This window comes from Mytilus galloprovincialis, chromosome 7, assembly GCF_965363235.1.
Source record: "Mytilus galloprovincialis chromosome 7, xbMytGall1.hap1.1, whole genome shotgun sequence".
NCBI classification, from domain to species: Eukaryota; Metazoa; Mollusca; class Bivalvia; order Mytilida; family Mytilidae; genus Mytilus; species Mytilus galloprovincialis.
The window spans coordinates 33,855,602-33,874,424 of NC_134844.1; the positions used below are offsets into that span (position 1 = coordinate 33,855,602).

Sequence of the window (18,823 nt, forward strand, 5' to 3'; positions counted from 1 at the left end):
AAAAAGTAAAAAAGTGTCACTGAATTCCTTTTTATTAGATGTGGCCTACAGATGTTTGATAAAAACAGACTCCAATGATTTAAGACTACAATAATAATTTGATTGCTGTGGTAGGCCTACATAAGTGATGCTGTGTCCCTTTGATATTTTTCCTCCGGTTAGTATTGAGCAAGCTTATTTACAAAAATTTGTTGTCTCAAAAATACTTCGATCTCTTTCGTTCTCTTTTGACTCTGGTAAGAACTAGCAAAGATTTTAAATCTATTATACGCTGTATACTTTCACGAAGAATAGAAGACCTGAACTTTAAATTTCATTTTCTTGATAATTACAGACCTAGCATTTGCTCATATTACATCATTAGAGAGCAATTTTAATATTACTTTCTGATTTAAGAAGTTTAAATTTGTTATTGGTTTTATTTATATTGTTATGCAGTTAAATCTTAGGGGAATTTTGGAGTACACGTACTTGTAAACGAAAGTGCCATTGACATTTACTGCACCGTATATTTAAATATTTGTTTTTAATTTCATGTCACTCTCACGACCAACTTCTCGATGAATTACAACGCTTATCACTAAGCACTCCTGTACAATTTAAAGCTTTAACATGTTTTAGAACATATAAATTATAAAATATTAAAGATTCTTTTAAAATTAATATGTAATGAATATAAAGGGAAAACCCACCATAATATTGTTTGTTGCATCTGAGATTTGTTGAGTGGTAATCCTAACTTTGTATAGAAATACCCTTTCAACTTCAAATAATAATTGTGAATTCTAATAATTAAAAAAAATAGAATAGATGTTTTTCATTAAAGATATGCATTGTATAGATAAGAGTTATTATATAACAATCTTTGAATCAAAGTCATATAGATCAAAGATAACAATTTTATGTACAGGTATTCCCTCATCGATGCACTATGCAACAAGTGCAATGTTGCTTTATCTATATGTTTTTCTTCATTGCTATGATGTAGAATAGTTATCAAATGAAAGTATGAATTGTAACCAACAAATTATAATTATTACTGGTACAAATCTGAAAGGCTGTTTTTTTTGTTTACTGTTACAACGGTCGTGTTCCTCAGATTGTCTTTTCAGCAATATTGAAATATAATAATTATGTTTCTCATCATTGCTCTGATCTGGTATATGAGATTATTTTAAATTGTTTTAAGTTATTTTCGATTAATCACAGATGTCTTTGTGAAGATTAAAGGTTGTCCAAGTCATCGACTTGTACTTATGTCAGTTTACAATTTTGTCATATAAATTTCTATTATAACATTCATTACAACTCTTTCGCTGTTCAGTTTTTGTCCCCATCTATGAAAAGTCCATAGAAAAACACATTTCCAATGAGATGTTATCTATATTCTAAAGTATGTACATCGTACAATATTGTACTGTTAAATCTTGATATACCGGTAATCCACTGTCAAATTATATTATTCAAGATTTACCAAAAGTAAAAGATCTAAAATTTAGTTGACAAATTAAATCAATTTGAGTAATGCATCGGATGATCCTGTACACTATATCTTTTGAAACCGATTTATTTTTAGTTGTTTTGTATTTCATTGTAGTTTTTATTATGATATTACAAATTTGGAATTTATATGCTGTATGTACATCATATTGAAATCTGATATGCATTTTTGAGGCCCTTTATAGCTCAAGCTGTTTGGTGTGAGCCAAGTACGCCCTTCAACCTGTTTGTGAGCCCCAACTCTCCCATAACCTGAGACAGTGGTATAACAGCACTACACGAAAACAAACTGAAAAAATCTGTTAGAAGAGCTAAAATAGATCTGCACTGTCGACAAAATATGTGTCTAGACTCTCAAGTTTAACAATAATGTCTGGAAAGAGACCAATAATAAAGTAAATAATCAGATATTCAGACTGACATTAAAACAACAAAAAAAACCAACGTTCAGTCTGAAACAGGGATCTAATGAATAATTTGCTGAAGAGTTTGAACAATAAAGATTTACAATATACTTTCAACGTTCTCTACCGTAGATATCGATGACATTTTTCAGTCTTCAAAGATTAAACTTTAATTTAATTCAGTTTATTTATGGTATTTTAGTTTGAACGAAAGCTACAAATGATTTAATAACAAAACATCTCCCATGACTCCAGGATTTAAACTCGTCGTTTAGTAGAACTACAAATTAAAATTCAAGCGATGTAAAGATAAATGCATCAATTTCCAACGTGTTAGGTCTTGAAATGAATGAATAATTTTAAAATATAGATGTAGTATGTAAAATTATTCGCATGTAAAACGATATAAGCATTCATGTTTAATTGAAGTGAAAAATATTTAAAATTTTGATACGGTATAAATTTATTGATGTGGAAGGGTCCTTTAAAGCCACTCCCTGTAATTTGTAATGTGTAGTGTTCAAAAATATGCTTCAACGAGACAAATAAACTCAAAAAATCTTTTTGAGTGTGTGTACGATTTTATGGATGTTATAACTTTGAATATGTACATATGAATGTACTTCAATGATACATTTTATACTACTTTATATGTATAAAAATATTAAATGTACTTTTCAAATATTTTTTAAATTTAAATATTTTTGACGAACTAAGGTCACTATTTGTAATGTTAAAAATCTGATGTCTTCTTATTTTTTCACCAAAACAGTAAACAAAACAATTGCAGAATTTTGAATTGCAACTTTGGTAAAATACGAAAGACTATAATAAAATTGAGAATGGAAATGGGGAATGTGTCAAAGAGACGACAAGAGCCCGGCCATAGAGCATGATGGTATACAGCAGACAACAGCCGAAGGCCACCAATGGGGTTTCAATGCAGCGAGAAACTCCCACACCCGAAAGCGTGCTCAAGCTGGTCCCTAAACAAAAATGTATACTAGTTCAGTCATAATGGGCTACTTTTATAATATAGATTACACAGTTTAAAAATAAACAAGCTGATATGATTTGTTTCGATATCCTGCACAACAGAATTATAGAAAATATTTCATGTGTTTCAAATTTTTCGTAAACCATAGAAATCCATGAGAATGCACGGACAACAAAGTACATAAAATAGGTAGATAATTTTAGGGCTTTATCAAGTTTAAAAGGACATAAGTGTACAAACAATACACTAAGCAAGATGACTTAATATTAAAATTCAAGTAGGCTCGTATCAAGACGAGAATATGATAAACTATGAATATGTTATATAAAAACCAGCGGGTAGAGGAGGATATGACGTCTGCATTTCAGTTGACACGGAAAAGTTTGAAAAGCCTCATGTCATTATTGCATAGGCTAAGACCCCGACTTGACATTGTTTTTTAGGTTCCTCTTCGATTCATCGGTTTTGGTTGTTGCTATGGTATCTTCTGTCTTTTTTTACTGATGTAATCCATTTTTTGAATCATGGTGAATGCATATATGCTTCCGGATATATATAATGTTTATTCTCAAAATGTATATAATACATTTAATTTAAAAATATCTTCATGATTTGCCTTATATTTCAATTATACGAGTTTTAACTTTTGGTTACGATCTTATATGATGAAGGTTGTTCCAGCAACACGTACTGTGCGCGTGGAATTACCGGTAAAATTTGTTTTGTATACCACGGCGTGTGTTCAGTACCAATGCCGGTGCACTCACAGAGTACCATCCGTGCGCCCGGTAGCCAGCGTTAATGTATAAACATGCAGAGTATTTGTCAGTAAATTCCCAGGTCATAAAATAAGAATTGTTCCAAAAGTAAGATTACAACTTGCTCAGGTAAACTTGACATTAGGGTGGGAGGGGGAGGGTCGTCTGTTCTATCCCTTCGGTATGTATTCTCTTAATCATTTTCTATGTCTTGTGATCACGAGTAAACCTTGATGAATGTTATTTAATTAGAAAAGACGAATAATAAAGAACAGTCTGTTTAGATTTGAGACAAGGAAAAGAAATTTTATTTCTTGATGATATTTTTCATTCTCTAAAATGACTTTCAGAGATAAGTAGGCCATGTTTATTTCAATTTCATTTAAAGTTTAGATGTAATATATATCTACTATACATGCCAAATAGTTTTCTTAAACCATTTTATAAATAGTAAACAACCTGTTCTTTGACAAGTACCTGCTAGGGAAACAAAACTTCTCGTCCTTCAGTATTTAAATATCATTACACTTTGTGTTAATAATATGATAACAACAGTAAAGCTATTTTAAGGGCAATCGGTCTAATTTAAATTCACTTCAAATATTGAAGTATCAAACATATTTTTCTTCATTTATTTTTATTTAAAATTTACAGTATGTTATATAATCGACACTAAATATATCCTCATAAAAGTAACTTTTTATGATCGTACAATTTTTGGTCATATTCTTTCTAATAAACCTTTTTTATGAGAAGTCAAGTTTAAATTCCGTAGTCACGTATACAAAATTACTCTACTCTACAGAGAGAAAGAGTGTGTGTCAAAAAACTGTCAACTCACATAGACAGATTTTGTCTAAAAAGGTTTTTCTCATTCTTTTTATGATATTGTTTTTCCTCTAGCTAGCTATTTTATGCAACTTTTCAAATTTTGTAGTAGTTATATATCTCATGGAAACGAAATTAAAATACATTGCACCGACAAAACAAATTCCAATGACAAAGCAGAATGATCTGTCAGGTATTAACCTTAAAGTATGTTTAAGTATACTTAAGGTAAAAAGTCACTAACCACAATGATTAATATAAAATCAATGAACTAGTAAGTCTTCTCAATATCTTATCCAAACTACTCCGGTATGTAAGATACGGTCCTTTATTCTGAAGGACGAGGAGATAATACAATAAGATCAGTATAAATTGTATTGTAAGACTTAAATTATAGTGATCAATTACTAAATGACCATATCCCCCCCTCTTTTCCAGTGAAAACATCATCATATTTTATAATGGACAGTGAGTAGAGCTTTCCTATCTGAACGTGTTCGGGTAGTTTGTTTTTACTAAGCAAATCTTTTAACTCGGGTGCTAGTTTAGGTTTGAATCAAATCGGACAAAACTTGAGACGAAAAAATGCTATCGTTGTTGTGCTGAATGGGTTCTTGATATAGTGTAAGCATTGTACTGCTATTTCGTGAAGACAATGAGGTCAAAGAAACTCTTGCAAGAAAAATTTCGATGGCACATTGCAAATGAAAGTGTTTATCTAACATATTCGTAAATTTAAAATGCTTGTTTTTCACTTCCCTTTTTTAATTTGTTAATGGTCCATCAAATGCTTTAAAAATGTTGTTTGCTTATTTCGATTTCTTTTCCATATATGTGATAAACAATTTCAGAAATTTTTATCGAGAAGAATACTACGTAAGAATACTTATATACAGAAGGATTATTGTTTTTCATCGTATTGACTGCTTTGGTGGTTTTCATTGATTATGGCTTTAACGTGTTGTAAGTGCTGGAGTCTTAAGCAGAGCAATAGTCCTGTCATATTCTATTGAACGTGTTTTTCTTAAAAATTAAAGTTTAATATGTAAGTGCAATAGAAAACGAGTTTATATTTTTTTAAACTACCGCAAAGACTTTAAAATCAATTAATCGTTCTGCATTTGATTAAATCAAGAAAAAAAGTAATGCTTTGTATGTTAATGTACACTTATGACACGTTATTGGTGATTATTTGGTATTAAAGGAACCCTGTTTCAATAGTTTCTACAAAGCAATTATTTTTTTTTATATATTAAACAAGTATTTCAGCAAACAGTCTTTAACGTGACTGTGTAATTAAAACGCAAAAGTAATTATTCATTTTCATTTCATATTGTATACATTTACTTATAAAAGACCTTGATATGAGATATTGATTTCAGGTTTATATGCTAACATGGTTTGTGATTAGTATACACAGATAACATTCCAGAACCATGAAGAATATTCCTGTAAATTGAATTTAATTAAGGTTTCCAACGGTATTTTTAATTGATTTAGACTTAAAACACAATACTGGTTCTTTTGTAACTCAAAGTATTACTATAATAGTTGAAATGTTTTGATATTTTCCATGTTGTTTTCTCGGATACAACTGGACCATAAAATATGTTCTATTAGAATCGTTATGGCATTGCCTTTTTTCTAGATCTGTAATATTATAATAGCGTAAATAACAGGAAGTATGACTTACAATGACAGTTTCTATATTTCAAAAGATCCGATAAGATTACACAACCGTAAAACGTGGAATATGTTTCACTTTAAAGTTTTAGTGAAACGAATTTTATTGAATTTTCTCTATTAAACAAATGAAATAAAACGTAATTGACAGCTATCTGATTTTTCACAAATCACTGCCTGGACACATTGTAATAAAAATTTAATTTTAATTTTTAATTAAGTCGAGACGACAAAATCTAAGATAAGGGTTTAATGTTGATTTCTTAACGAATATCAAATGAAAGTCAATATACTTGTCAAAAACACTAAAATAAAACTAAGAAACATGCTTTAGTTTTGCCAAGTGTTTTGGTGGATTTTGTCAATACTAAGTAGGGAGTTTATACATAATATGTACATTTCGTTATAATATCTGTAAACATTTCTTTGTTTCTGAAATAGTCTGAGGTTTGATTTAAAAATTAGAAACCAAACACACTCATTAATACTATGACGTTAGTTTTGCATCCATAGGTAGCATTTTCATTGAACGGTCAGCCGTGATCTTTATTGGCCGAGGATTCTAATATAAAAAAACGCAACAGTAACTTGTCTGTGTATGAGGCAAAGATGATCGTATGGTCATTGTACCAAAATGTTCTAAAAGTTCAATAATCTTTTTGACTTGAGACGAAGTATAGCTTTTCATACGGGACGTCTATTGTTGAAAACTTCAACAGTACCGATGTAGTTAAAAAAAGGGTCAAGGAGGGATAAGGAGGATGTTTTCCTTGAACCCCAATTTTCCACGGTGTTTTTGTTCTCATTTCATATTTTTTCGTGCCTTGCTTTCTTTGTTAGTGGACCTCATCTCTCCTATTTAAAAAAAAATAGTGAACCTGATATTGTCGATGAACACATAGTCTTTACGTATATTGCTTATATCATACAAAATAGGTTATTAAAAAGTATACATATGTCATTCGTGTCATAAACATAGAAAACAAAGCAATTTTAGTTTGGACCAATTTACTTATAATTATGATCTTGGACAATTGTTATATGTTAGAAAATGACGAGAAGATTTATGTTGATTATAGAAAGTTGTATGTACACAGTATCATATTACAAGTCATGCAGATGTCAAATTAAAATATTTTAGACTATTATACTTTAAATAATAGCATTTGATTTTGAACAATAGGGGTAACAATGCCTTTTAAGAGTTTCAATATATGTATGTTAAGAAAAAGATATAGCATATAATTGTTCCATATCTACTCATTCAAAAGTTTTTGATTTGATGCACGCACCAAGTAGTTCTTTAATCGCTTCAAGATGACAATTTATCATGAACTTGTAAAGACATATGGAGATGTGGTAGAATGCCAATGAGACTATCCGCTAGTCAAAATGACGTTGATGAGAGCAACTTAATGTCACTATATGGCTACCTCAACACTGAGCAAAATGCATACCGTAAATATATAGTAAGCTATAAAAGGCCTCGACATGAACAAACGTGGTATAATTTAAACAAGAAAAACCAACGACCTTACTTTTGACAAAACAACAAAAGAAAAACAAATATTACAGACAGCAACCAACGAAAATCACTGAATTATAGCCACCATAACAGGGACAAGCACACAAGCGATGTACCGGGTTGAATATGAATGTGAGCACTTTAACCTCCCCTAACAAAGGACAGCGTTGTAACAGCACAACATAAGAACAAACTGTCTAATCAGTTGTAAAGGTCTTAGATTAACAGAATTGGTTCGAATCATAAAACAATTATACTTTTGTCATTTGGACTTTTGTTATATGAAGTAATAGCATGATTTATAGCCTTTAGCAACACAAACATATATATATATATATATTGTATTTTTATAAAATACAAATTGTATATCTTTAGGCTATTAAACCGGACTTTGTTACAATCATGTGCAACACAGACCAGTTAGATCTATATATATTCTATACGAAGAAGCAACGTAGCGAGTAAAGTCATCGGTGTTATAATAAATTTTCGTTTATCCATAGTAGAGACAGATTCTTGAGACCAACACACGTAAAAATCTAGAACTTGTTGGTTGAAGTTAAGAAACTTCCAATTCCCAAAATATCAGTCTATATTCAAGGACTATTTCAAACATATATTTATTTAGCCGCAGTTTTTACATTTATAAGTCCTATTACTGAAGATCGAGTTATCATGCCATTTTCCCTTCATTTCCCCTTATTTTCATATTTGTTATTTTTTCTCAAGCAGTTGCTATCAATATTACCTTAATAAGTTCCCGGATTCTCCTGTTGGTATCTCTCAAGTTAACTTCCCTCAATCGTTTCAATTTAACAACCTTTTTCGCATTAGGAATGTGAAAACGTTCAGTCTGTAGCACCATCGTGGGGGCAAAATAAAGTTTTCTAGTTTCCACACTTGTCATTATACTTTTAATACATTAACCATGTACTTTAAAAATCCACTTTCATTATATATATTCCAATCCTTTTTTTATATACATACACTTGTTTAGCATGTGAAAGGTTTTGTCAACTGTATTGTCCACTAAAATCAACGTCTCCATACAATTTTAAAGATGTCTTCTCAATTAGACGTTTAAATTTACTCTTTAAAGTGTGCTATTTAACTAATTTCAGTTCGTTTGCAAATATATCAAGCTTAAAATATTTAATGTATTTTTATTTATATATCTACTTTCCATTGCTTATTGTATCGATAGAAGTAATTATACTCTCCAGTTCGAGCGAAAATATATAATAAGCAAGGGATATTAAAGTTCAATATTTTCATTGCAAAGTAGATTTTATTTGTATTGTATTGTTACCATATTAAGGTTTCACCTCCTTTATTTCACGGTTGTCGTAAAAGCATGTGCATTTTCATTCCACAGAGGTAAATATCACTTCCATTTGAGGTATTTCTTCTATATATTAGTATTAAAGTATCCTTTTTATAACAATATACTATTTTCTTTTCGTTCTTATTAAAATTTACATGCTTTGTTTTTTGACTTATTGAAGTCTCGTGAGTCCGTTGTTTCTCGATAAACGCCGATGTTTCCAATTGAGAACTTACACCTATAATTCACGTTGTGCTTTCATAAATTGAGTTTGATGTATAATTCCATTGAACGTACGAAGGAGTTAGTCATGTTCCAAGCAGAGAATTCAATGCATAAACATTCCAACAGTTTTCAGAAATAAAATGTAAAAACGACAGTTTTCATTGTCGAGAAAAAGTATACCGGTTTTAGCCAGATAGACGTATTTTGATTTAAACCCTGTTGGAGATGTACTTCGAAATCAGTGAAAGCCTATTAGATCAAAACAACATAGCGGAGTTATCGTATAGATCAAAGCCTCGTGACAGTACGTGTCGCCAACATTTACTGGTAGAATAACACGGATTACTTCTCAAATTTTCCTCATTATAAGCAAATAATACGACCGAATGATAAATTCGGTGAATATCTATGTATAGATCGCTCATCAATTTAAGTAAGTTTTTGTGTCATAAATGGACGCATTTTGAATTTAATCACGATAGTTGTTAAGTATAATTCAAGTATACGCGTTGTTAGATAGAATAGGCGTTCTATAAATCGAGTGGAAAGTATGCGGATTTAAGATTTAAAATGTTGAAAAGATATATTCATTCGAATAACATTTTCCTTTTCAATAAATATCTAATTTTAGACTTTTCAATTTAAACGGTATTTGGAATATAACATTGAGAAGGAAAGGATTTCTAATGTGTTGACTTATATTTTTTCACACAAACGGTTCGGATGAAAGAAGTTTTCAAATGTAAAGATTTCTGCTTCGATTAGTATGACATGTAATGAGTTTTAATTCGATGAAAATTTAACCGATTGTATTTAATGTGAAAATTATGTCAGTTCTACTGATGACTTACATAGATTTACTATCAATTAAACACTTAATTATGTTGCTTCCGAAAAGAAAAAAAAAAAAACACCCTGACAAAGACGTCAACGTGACAACTGTATATCAATTAAAGATTCACGCTTTTAAAACGTGCAACTGTACTTATAATTTGTCTCTCAGGAATAGGTATAAAAAAAGATGTGGTAGGATTTCCAAAAAGCCAACTCTCCCACAGAGACCAAATTACGTAGATAGTAACAACTACAGGTCATCGTACGGCCTTCAACAATGAGCAAAACAAGCACAGCAAGCTATTTCAAAAGGCCCCGAAATGACAAATGTAAAACAATTCATACGTGAAACCTAACCGACTGATTTATATACAAAACAACAAAGAGCTTATACTGACCAAACTCATCTTCATTCTCTAGAAAATATATGAGTTTTTTTCTAATTCTAATCGCTATGAAACTTTCGTTGGCATATCGTAAGAGAAAAAGAATTTATTTTTAGAAGATCTAGAATACATGAGACCTAAAACCAGTTTTGTCACTAACTCCTGAATTTAAGAAATACAAGTGTATAAAGCTAAACCAGAATAGACTAAAATTGGAATACTTAGGGTACAATCAAAAGCCGCAAGTCGAGTTCAGACAAAAAACAACATGGCCAAAAGGAAAAAGACGCCCAATCAAATTACACAAAACGACACAAAGAAAATAAAGAGGGATAAGCAGTTCCTTCCCCTGATAGTGGTTCTAGTCGCGTTTGTGGCTAAAAAACATCCTTTTGATTACAAAAACGAAAAGTACGAAGATATTTTTTTACAGTTCAAAAATAACACATACGACTAATTAAAAAAAATAGTATTAACTATAGGAATCAGAATTTGAAAGAAAAACTCCAAAATCATCATATAATATTAGACCTTGCACAGCATGTTGAAATAGTACTTTAATTAACAACAAATATTAAAGTACATGAACACATTCTTTATCAAATCTCAAAATAGATGCCATGCTGAGTTGAAAGTATACTCTGGCTTAGCAACATATAAACATTGACATTACTATTATTATAACACCAGCTTACCTAAAATTAAGTTTTATTATTTGACAAAGATCAATGTTTGCATGTGTATTTACTGATTAAATCTATAGTTTGATATAGGACATACAACGTATAGAAAATCAAACAAAATCACGGTAATCATTGATTATTGAGAACTAGGTGTCACCACCTTTTACGCTTCTTAATGATCACAGGTTTTTCAATAGTCTTAATTTCACAGAAAGTCACATAGTTCGTTGAAAAAAATTAAATATATATTTACGGTTTTTATTGTATTAACAAGAGACATAACACATATATATACATGTATAGTTATAGATGATCGTTGTTTTTTCTCTCTTGAGCCGTTCCGGCTCAAGCGAGAAAATCAATCGAGTTGAGAAAACCAATGATAATATGTTTATCGCTATTTTACCTATGATCGTGTTTTCGTGTCAATTTCATTAGCAACGCCACGTGACTCCTTAGTTTCTGGCGATAATTATCCATCTCAAGCGAGTAGCATGATATGAAAAATTAAAACAAAAAAAGACCAAAGAAAAAATGAAAAAAAGCGATAATATATAATATAATCATCTCTAGATAAATAGTGCAGTGAACTTCTACATCACTGAAATGTTTGCACCAAATCGGGAATATGGCAGTTGTTTTATATTCGTTTGAGCTAATGATTTTTCCATTTGTTAAGGGACTTTCCGTTTTAAAATTTTCTTGGAGTTTGGTATTTTTGTTCATTATTTTTTCACGCTACGATGCTACAATTTTTATAACTAAAATTAAAGCGTTCCAAACAGAGACTTAAATTCAATGACATCCTCTTTTATTGGTGATGGCCACTCATATCTTAAGTCTTACACATGAAACCAGCAGTAGTTTCTTAATAGCTATACTATAACCGTAGGATGCCAGTTTCAGAGTACATAACACGATTTCTATAACCTTTATAAGGTTTACTCAACATCCAGTGTAAAAGTCAAACTTGTAAAACATTTCAGAGCAATAACAAAAGCTTAAAAAAACACAAACAGCACAAAAACATCTCATTTGTTATCAAAGAATTCACCTAAGATCAAAAGATTGGAAGCAAAATAATAAAACAGTTTAACGTTTATATAAACATCAAACCCAAAAAAGAGTAAATAACGTTCTGAAAAGTAAAGACAACAAAACAAGATACAACACATACCGAGTAAACTAACTGTCAAGTACAACATCTGCAATGGAAAAAAGCAAATCCTTGAGTTATACCAGAGATTTATAATGTAATATTTCTCTGGTTATACCATCCCATTATTATGAGAAAAAAATATATTACTTATTATCACAAAAGAATAATGGAGTGCAGGAAATTGAAAATCTAAAACAAAACCAGAACGATATAAGGCAGCAACCATTTGATTTTCTGGGGGGGGGGCTATGGTTTTTTTTGGAAAAAAAAGTTTGTTTCCAGGTTTTGGTGAAAAAAATAATTTGTTTTGGACCCTGAGTAAAAAAAATTGTTTGTTTCACCCTCAGCTGCCACTACATGTAATGCTAAAATTGAAAGAAAAAAATTGTCTTCGGTTTGTCGCTAAAAAAATAGATTGTTCTTCGCCGAAGGCGAAAAAAAAAGTTTGCACAGAAAAAAAAACCATAGCTCCCCCCAGAAAATCAAATGGTTGCTGCCTAAGGCGGTTATATACAAGCATGCAATAACAAATGTTATTCTGATTTCCCAACTCGGGTAACCATAGTGCGATATCCCTACCAACAAAACGGATGTTTGTTACTTCCGGAGGTCAAAAACTTTTACCATTACAGCGTAGATTCTTTTTCTAAATGCTATAGGCTCCGAAGGTTAGAGTAAAGCCAATTGAAAAATCGTCACGTGCAATTATAGCTGAATTAAAAAATTGTAGATTTTAAAGTATTTTGATCCGTATGAAGAAAGTAAAAGCTCGGTTTTTGATCTTTTAAACTTAATATCTGATATAATTGATTTGATAATCATTGTACATGGTTTCAGAACGGCAATTAAAAATAATATGAAAGTCTGTAACACTATTTGCATCGTTGACAATATTAAAAAGTTTAAAAGTTCATGTTGAGTACAAGACTAAGTAGATAATTAGTTTACCAAACGTCAATATTTAATATTCTATAAATTATTCGATCTCTAATATGATGTATACAAATTCGATTTTTCCCATATTGGAATTTACCTATTAACCAAGAAATGACCTTAATTAATGTCTTGACAACATATATAGCAGGCCAAATTAAGAAAGAATGCTAGATATATAACTACAAGGTGTGGGGTTTGTTCATTGTGGAAGGCCGTACATTGATCTATAGTCCTTACATTTTCGTCATTTGTTCTCTGGTGGATAGTTTTCTCATTTACAATCATGCCACATTATCTTCTCTATGACCCTATCTATGTAAACTACAATTCAACAAAAGCGAATAAGTGTTTTTTTACTCAAATAAAACGCTTTATTTTGCATACAGTTTAGAATTTGCTTTTATATATATATAAATAACTAATCATGACCTAATATAGAAAAAACTGTTGAACTAAAACTAGTAATAAGCATGATAGAGAGGTGATATTTAGAATTCTAAATCTTAACCTTGACCAGGAAGTTGTTAACCTACTTGATAATTTAAACAAAGCGAATTCTGTTTGATATATCTTTATATAGAATGATTGCGGAAGCGATATCAGAAATAAGTATATTTAAAGATGTATTGTTCACGCATCGTTGTCAATATAATAGAATTTGATGCGACTGCCATACAATTGAGAGATTTAGCTAGCTATAAACCCAGGTTCAATCCTGCTTGGTACAGCCATTTTCTACATTTACCAAGTCAGGAGCATGACAGTTCGTTTGATTTGTTTGAGTTTTTGATTTTGCCATTTGATTAGGGACTCCGTTTTGAATTTTCCTCAGAGTTCATTTTTCTTTGTGATTTAACTTTTTGAAAAGTTTATACAGATAACAAGAGATATCAAGAATCAACTTAAAGCTTAAACTAATAATACAGTACCACAAAAATAACTCCTGAAACTAGCTAAAACTAAAAGTCATGAACAATATCTGAAAAAGAGGATAAAAAATACCATTGCAATGACCGTAATTAGCCAAATGTAAGTGAACTTGAAAAAAACACAAGCTAGCCTTAAATTAGTCTATAATCAAACCTTTAATTATTTATAACCTTATTATTTGCACGAAAACTAAAGTGTGGCTTAAATTGAAGTAGAAGAAAAACATATTCTGCATCCATGCAAAGGTCGGAAGTGATCCCGAAAAGTCATCACAAACAAACGGGTGTGTACTTCTTATGAATGAAAACGGGGAATGTGTCATAGGGACAAAATCCCGACCAAAGAGCAGGAAAACAACCAAGGCCACCAATATGTCTTCAACACAGCGAGATAATCCCGTATTCTGATATTTTCGTCATGTAAACACCTTGAGCACAATTCCTTTTGTTAAGTGCTTAGTATCATACCATCATAAAATATACGAGAGGAACATAACCCGTATCGTGCCAACAACTTATGAATTTATTTCCGATACATAGACTCTATGAGTGAATAAATATTGATATTAATTCCAAAAAGTGTCAAAATTCATCCAATTTCATTGGATCATACTTTCGTTTTGGTTATGCTATTTGTTTAAATTACTTGCAATCTTCATTGCGATTAAAGAAATAGATAATCGCCGAAACACAATTATGTAAAACTTATTTTTGATTACTCAAATAACTTATTTCTAAATATATAACAATATACTTTATTTTCACGTTAAATAGCCGGATTTGGAAACTGGTTAAGTGGGATACATCAATTTCTGTACCAGTTTTCCATCAGTTACTAAATGAATTATATTTTTCCGACTATCAATTATTACTTATTTTATAATCACTTGTTTTGAAATTATAGTTTGCGTTGAAATGAAGTTTTTGACACCTTGTTAACAAAATAAATATATTTGACATTTCAAGTCCTTATTTTCTTGAGTCTGACATTTTCAGGCGATTAAAAATCTTATTATTCGTATAATCCATTCAATTTTAATGAAAACATTTAAAAGATTTGTGTATTGTTTGTCTTTCCTCATTATGAACATTCTGAGTTCGTATTCCAAAATAAAAATAAGGAGATGAGGTATGATTGCCAATGAGACAACTACAAAATGTATCCATCGAAATTCAAATAAAGTGGTAAGCAATTATATGCAACCATACGGCCTTGAAAAATGTGAACAACCATACCATATAGTCGGTTATAAAAGGCTTCGACATTGTCCTATTTTATAACAAAACAATTAACGAATAACAAATATAACAGACATTAACCAACGACATTGACAATCATACGACCTGATTACGTCTATATATGAATCTAAAATGAGTACGAAATCATAGTCAAAGCAGCTTTTTTATCATCAAAGTCTCCAGAACTAAACATAATGTTTTCTTCGATTCGACAAATGAATAGAGGTATTCTTAGTCGTAGTTAGGAATTTCACAAAACTGACCAGCTGAAAGATGCATGTAGTGTTATAGAATATTCATATGTCCGAGATAAGTATAGACGATATTTGTCTGCAAAACCAGAATAAGGTAGCTTGTCTTATACGTTGACATGAAGACACGTTTCGATTAGAGGTGAGATTGATTCGGAGTTACACTTTCAATAAATGTTTCACCACATGATAGTTTATAAAAATTACAAAATAAAAACATTACGACACTGAATTGATTTGTTGTAGAGATTACAAAAAAAAAGTTCAGAGATACCTAGGAGCAATAAAAATCATAGGTTGTTGAAAGAACATCGTGGATAAAAAAAAAACAGTTGAAATACAAGCTACAGTCAATAGAAATAAAAAAAAAAACTGGTGAATCACAATCCTTACAAAAATAAGGTTGAACTCTGGTAGTCTTAAATGGTTTGTGTTCTTCTAGCGACATTCATGTTGTGGGTCATAACAAAAACATTCATATAACAAGTAACATTCTGTGATATTGTAACAAATATCCCTAGTTTACGTTCACCAACTTTTTCAAAGCGGTCAACCATAGCATGTTGCTAAATGAAGAGATGAAGATAGTTTTCCCAATGACAATAGCCAACATAGAATAGGTACACACTTGTCTGTATATGTGTATATGTTACAGGGAATTTGTGAAATCAGTGATTTTGTAAAATCACTGAAATTTCAGGGAATTTGTAAAATCACTGAACTGATTAGTGATTTTATAAAATCCCTGATTTTGACTAGTGATTTTACAAAATCCCTGAAATAATTAAGATCTTTTTTACAGATTCACTGATTAAATTCAGGGAATTTGTAAAATACATTCATTCATTTTTATTAAGAATTTCTGATAAAAAAGACTACAACAGTAATACTCAATAAGTTTGAGGTTAATCTAGTCTTTATTTTAATATTAAGTGAGCGGTTTTTATGCACAAAACAACTGACATACTGTAGAACAATGGCTCAGGCACAGATGTCATGAAATCAAGAGCAAACATACACACATAAGTTACTTCAAATAACTGAGGTAAAATTAAAGTGCAACATATGGAACAAGGGAAAATATGATAAACATTTTGGAATATTTTGTCAATGAGCCACAGAAAGAAGACAAAACAAGCTCTTATCACTACCGTGTTTGAAAGAAAGTTACTGTTTATTATAGTTTTTCTGTATAATTACTGTAGAAAATAAAACCAATTATATCAATTTTTTTAAATCAAATATAAAAACTGAACATTAGGTTGATTGCTGTCATTAGAGAAGAAAAACACATGTGTAAGGTATAAGAAATTGAGTGGGTTGGGGTATGTCATCCAGTGGCAAATATTACATGATATCAGATCAAGAGCATCTTATTGCTGCATGAAAATTGATATATAAAAAGCAAATAAGTGTTGTATTATTAATTTGCTGCCTACAAAATAACATCTATATTCACAAAATAATAATAAAAAAAGACAACAGAAAATATTGGTAATAATACTTTGTTTTGTACTTGCATGTTTATGAATAGGTTAATCTATCCAAGCAAAAAAAAAACCAACAAAGTTTTACCTACTTTGGTCATTTATCAGACACATGTATTCTATCACAAAGTGGTATAACTTTGAATAAGTTTCTAAAATTTCTCAACTCTTTTAATCCAAATAAAGTAAATATATTGTTGATAAATGAAGGTATGAAGTTCTTCAATGTGGAGATTTGAAAAAATTGTTAAAAACGATATTCCTCAGATGAAGATGTTTTAAAAATATTATGTATGTCTTGAAGACATGTACAGCATAGTTAAGAAAATTCACATATCAATAGCTTATAGTGGTAGGGATGTCACCCAAACTTGTCTTGCAAAAATAAGCAAATTCAGAGTGGCTAAATACCCGTTTATATGCCTTTTAGTCATTATCATTATACACAAGTTCTAGCTCATAGTGTTTATTAAATAAATATATTTCTAAATCATTAGTGATCATTCATTTGGTCTATCTGTATATTAAGAAAAACACATTTCTAATAGCATGTTATACTTTATTGTAATCAGGGATTTTACAAAATCCCTAGCTCTATTTTCAGTGATTTTGTAAAATCCCTAACAATTTCAGGGATTTTACAAAACCACTGAAACTGTTAGTGATTTTACACAATCACTGATTAGTCCAGTGATTTTACAAAATCCCTGATTTTACAAATTCCCTGTAACATATATACAGTCATATAGAACAAGCCAACAAACATATTTTAAGGATTCGATCAAATTTACATCTGTAAAATTTTCAGAATATGTTCGTCTCTAGGGTGCAGCTATTTTACTTCATATGATATCCGTTGCTACTAAGGAAAATGAGAAATTAATTTGCATTCTCAATAGATACAATTCTACTGAAAACTTTCTTTGTAAAATGCGAGCAATTCGATTTTAATGACAACGTATTTTATTTTTTTATAATCATGACCTAGGGAAATATAAAATTTTAATGTATTTTGTCTTTTCAATAAAAGTCTTTTGTGCTGGTATTATAGATTTATGTTTTAATAGGTAACAGACAAGAATATGAGGTTGTATAGGCCAATAAGACAGTGTTTTGTCTTCTTTGATTTTAATCTGTATTTTTTGTTATTTGATAAAAAAAGTGAAGTGTATAGGGAACTACTTAATAAATTAAAATGGTTAAAATATCTTGTCTAATGATTGACCAGTCCAAATTCTGTAACTTCGAAGATGGTATTTGTTTATATCACTGAGTTTTGTTTTCAAAGAAACTTGATAGCAGCTCTTCGGAATTGAACAAAGCCTCGGAGTATTTATAGCTTGTTAAAGGGTTTACACACTTGTTCATTGTTGAAGAACTTATCGAAACCTGGAAATATATCTTTGGTTTTTAAGGTATTACTGGATTACTTTCCCATTCACGAAACTTATAAACTTCTTAAATGCATACCCTTATATGTTTTTTTTAATTGATATTAGTTCCATTGTAAAATCATAACTTATCAAAATATGTATCAAGCCCAATATAATGTAAAACAGCAACAAAAGAAAATTTCAAATGCTGTTCTTTACTATAAGTGCTCTGTTGTTTAAACATTTATCGAGATAAATGTTTATCTACAAATCTAAATGTTCTCTTTCCACCAAACAAGTAT

At 30.3% G+C, this 18,823-nt stretch overlaps 1 protein-coding gene across 5 annotated transcripts in view; it reads right to left on the reverse strand.

Annotated features, from left to right (window-relative positions):
* Window positions 1-18,823, reverse strand: part of LOC143082831 (uncharacterized) — a 59,662-nt gene that overhangs the window by 18,914 nt on the left and 21,925 nt on the right. Inside the window, exon 1 of one of the 5 annotated variants that reach the window (XM_076258710.1) lies at window positions 8,444-8,780. The exons of the other annotated variants lie outside the window; for them this stretch is intronic. Within the exon in view, the coding sequence (XP_076114825.1) occupies window positions 8,444-8,602 (159 nt within the window). The 5' untranslated portion in view covers window positions 8,603-8,780. Of the gene's footprint in view, window positions 1-8,443; window positions 8,781-18,823 lie in introns of those variants that run through there. 5 annotated transcript variants of the gene reach the window in all.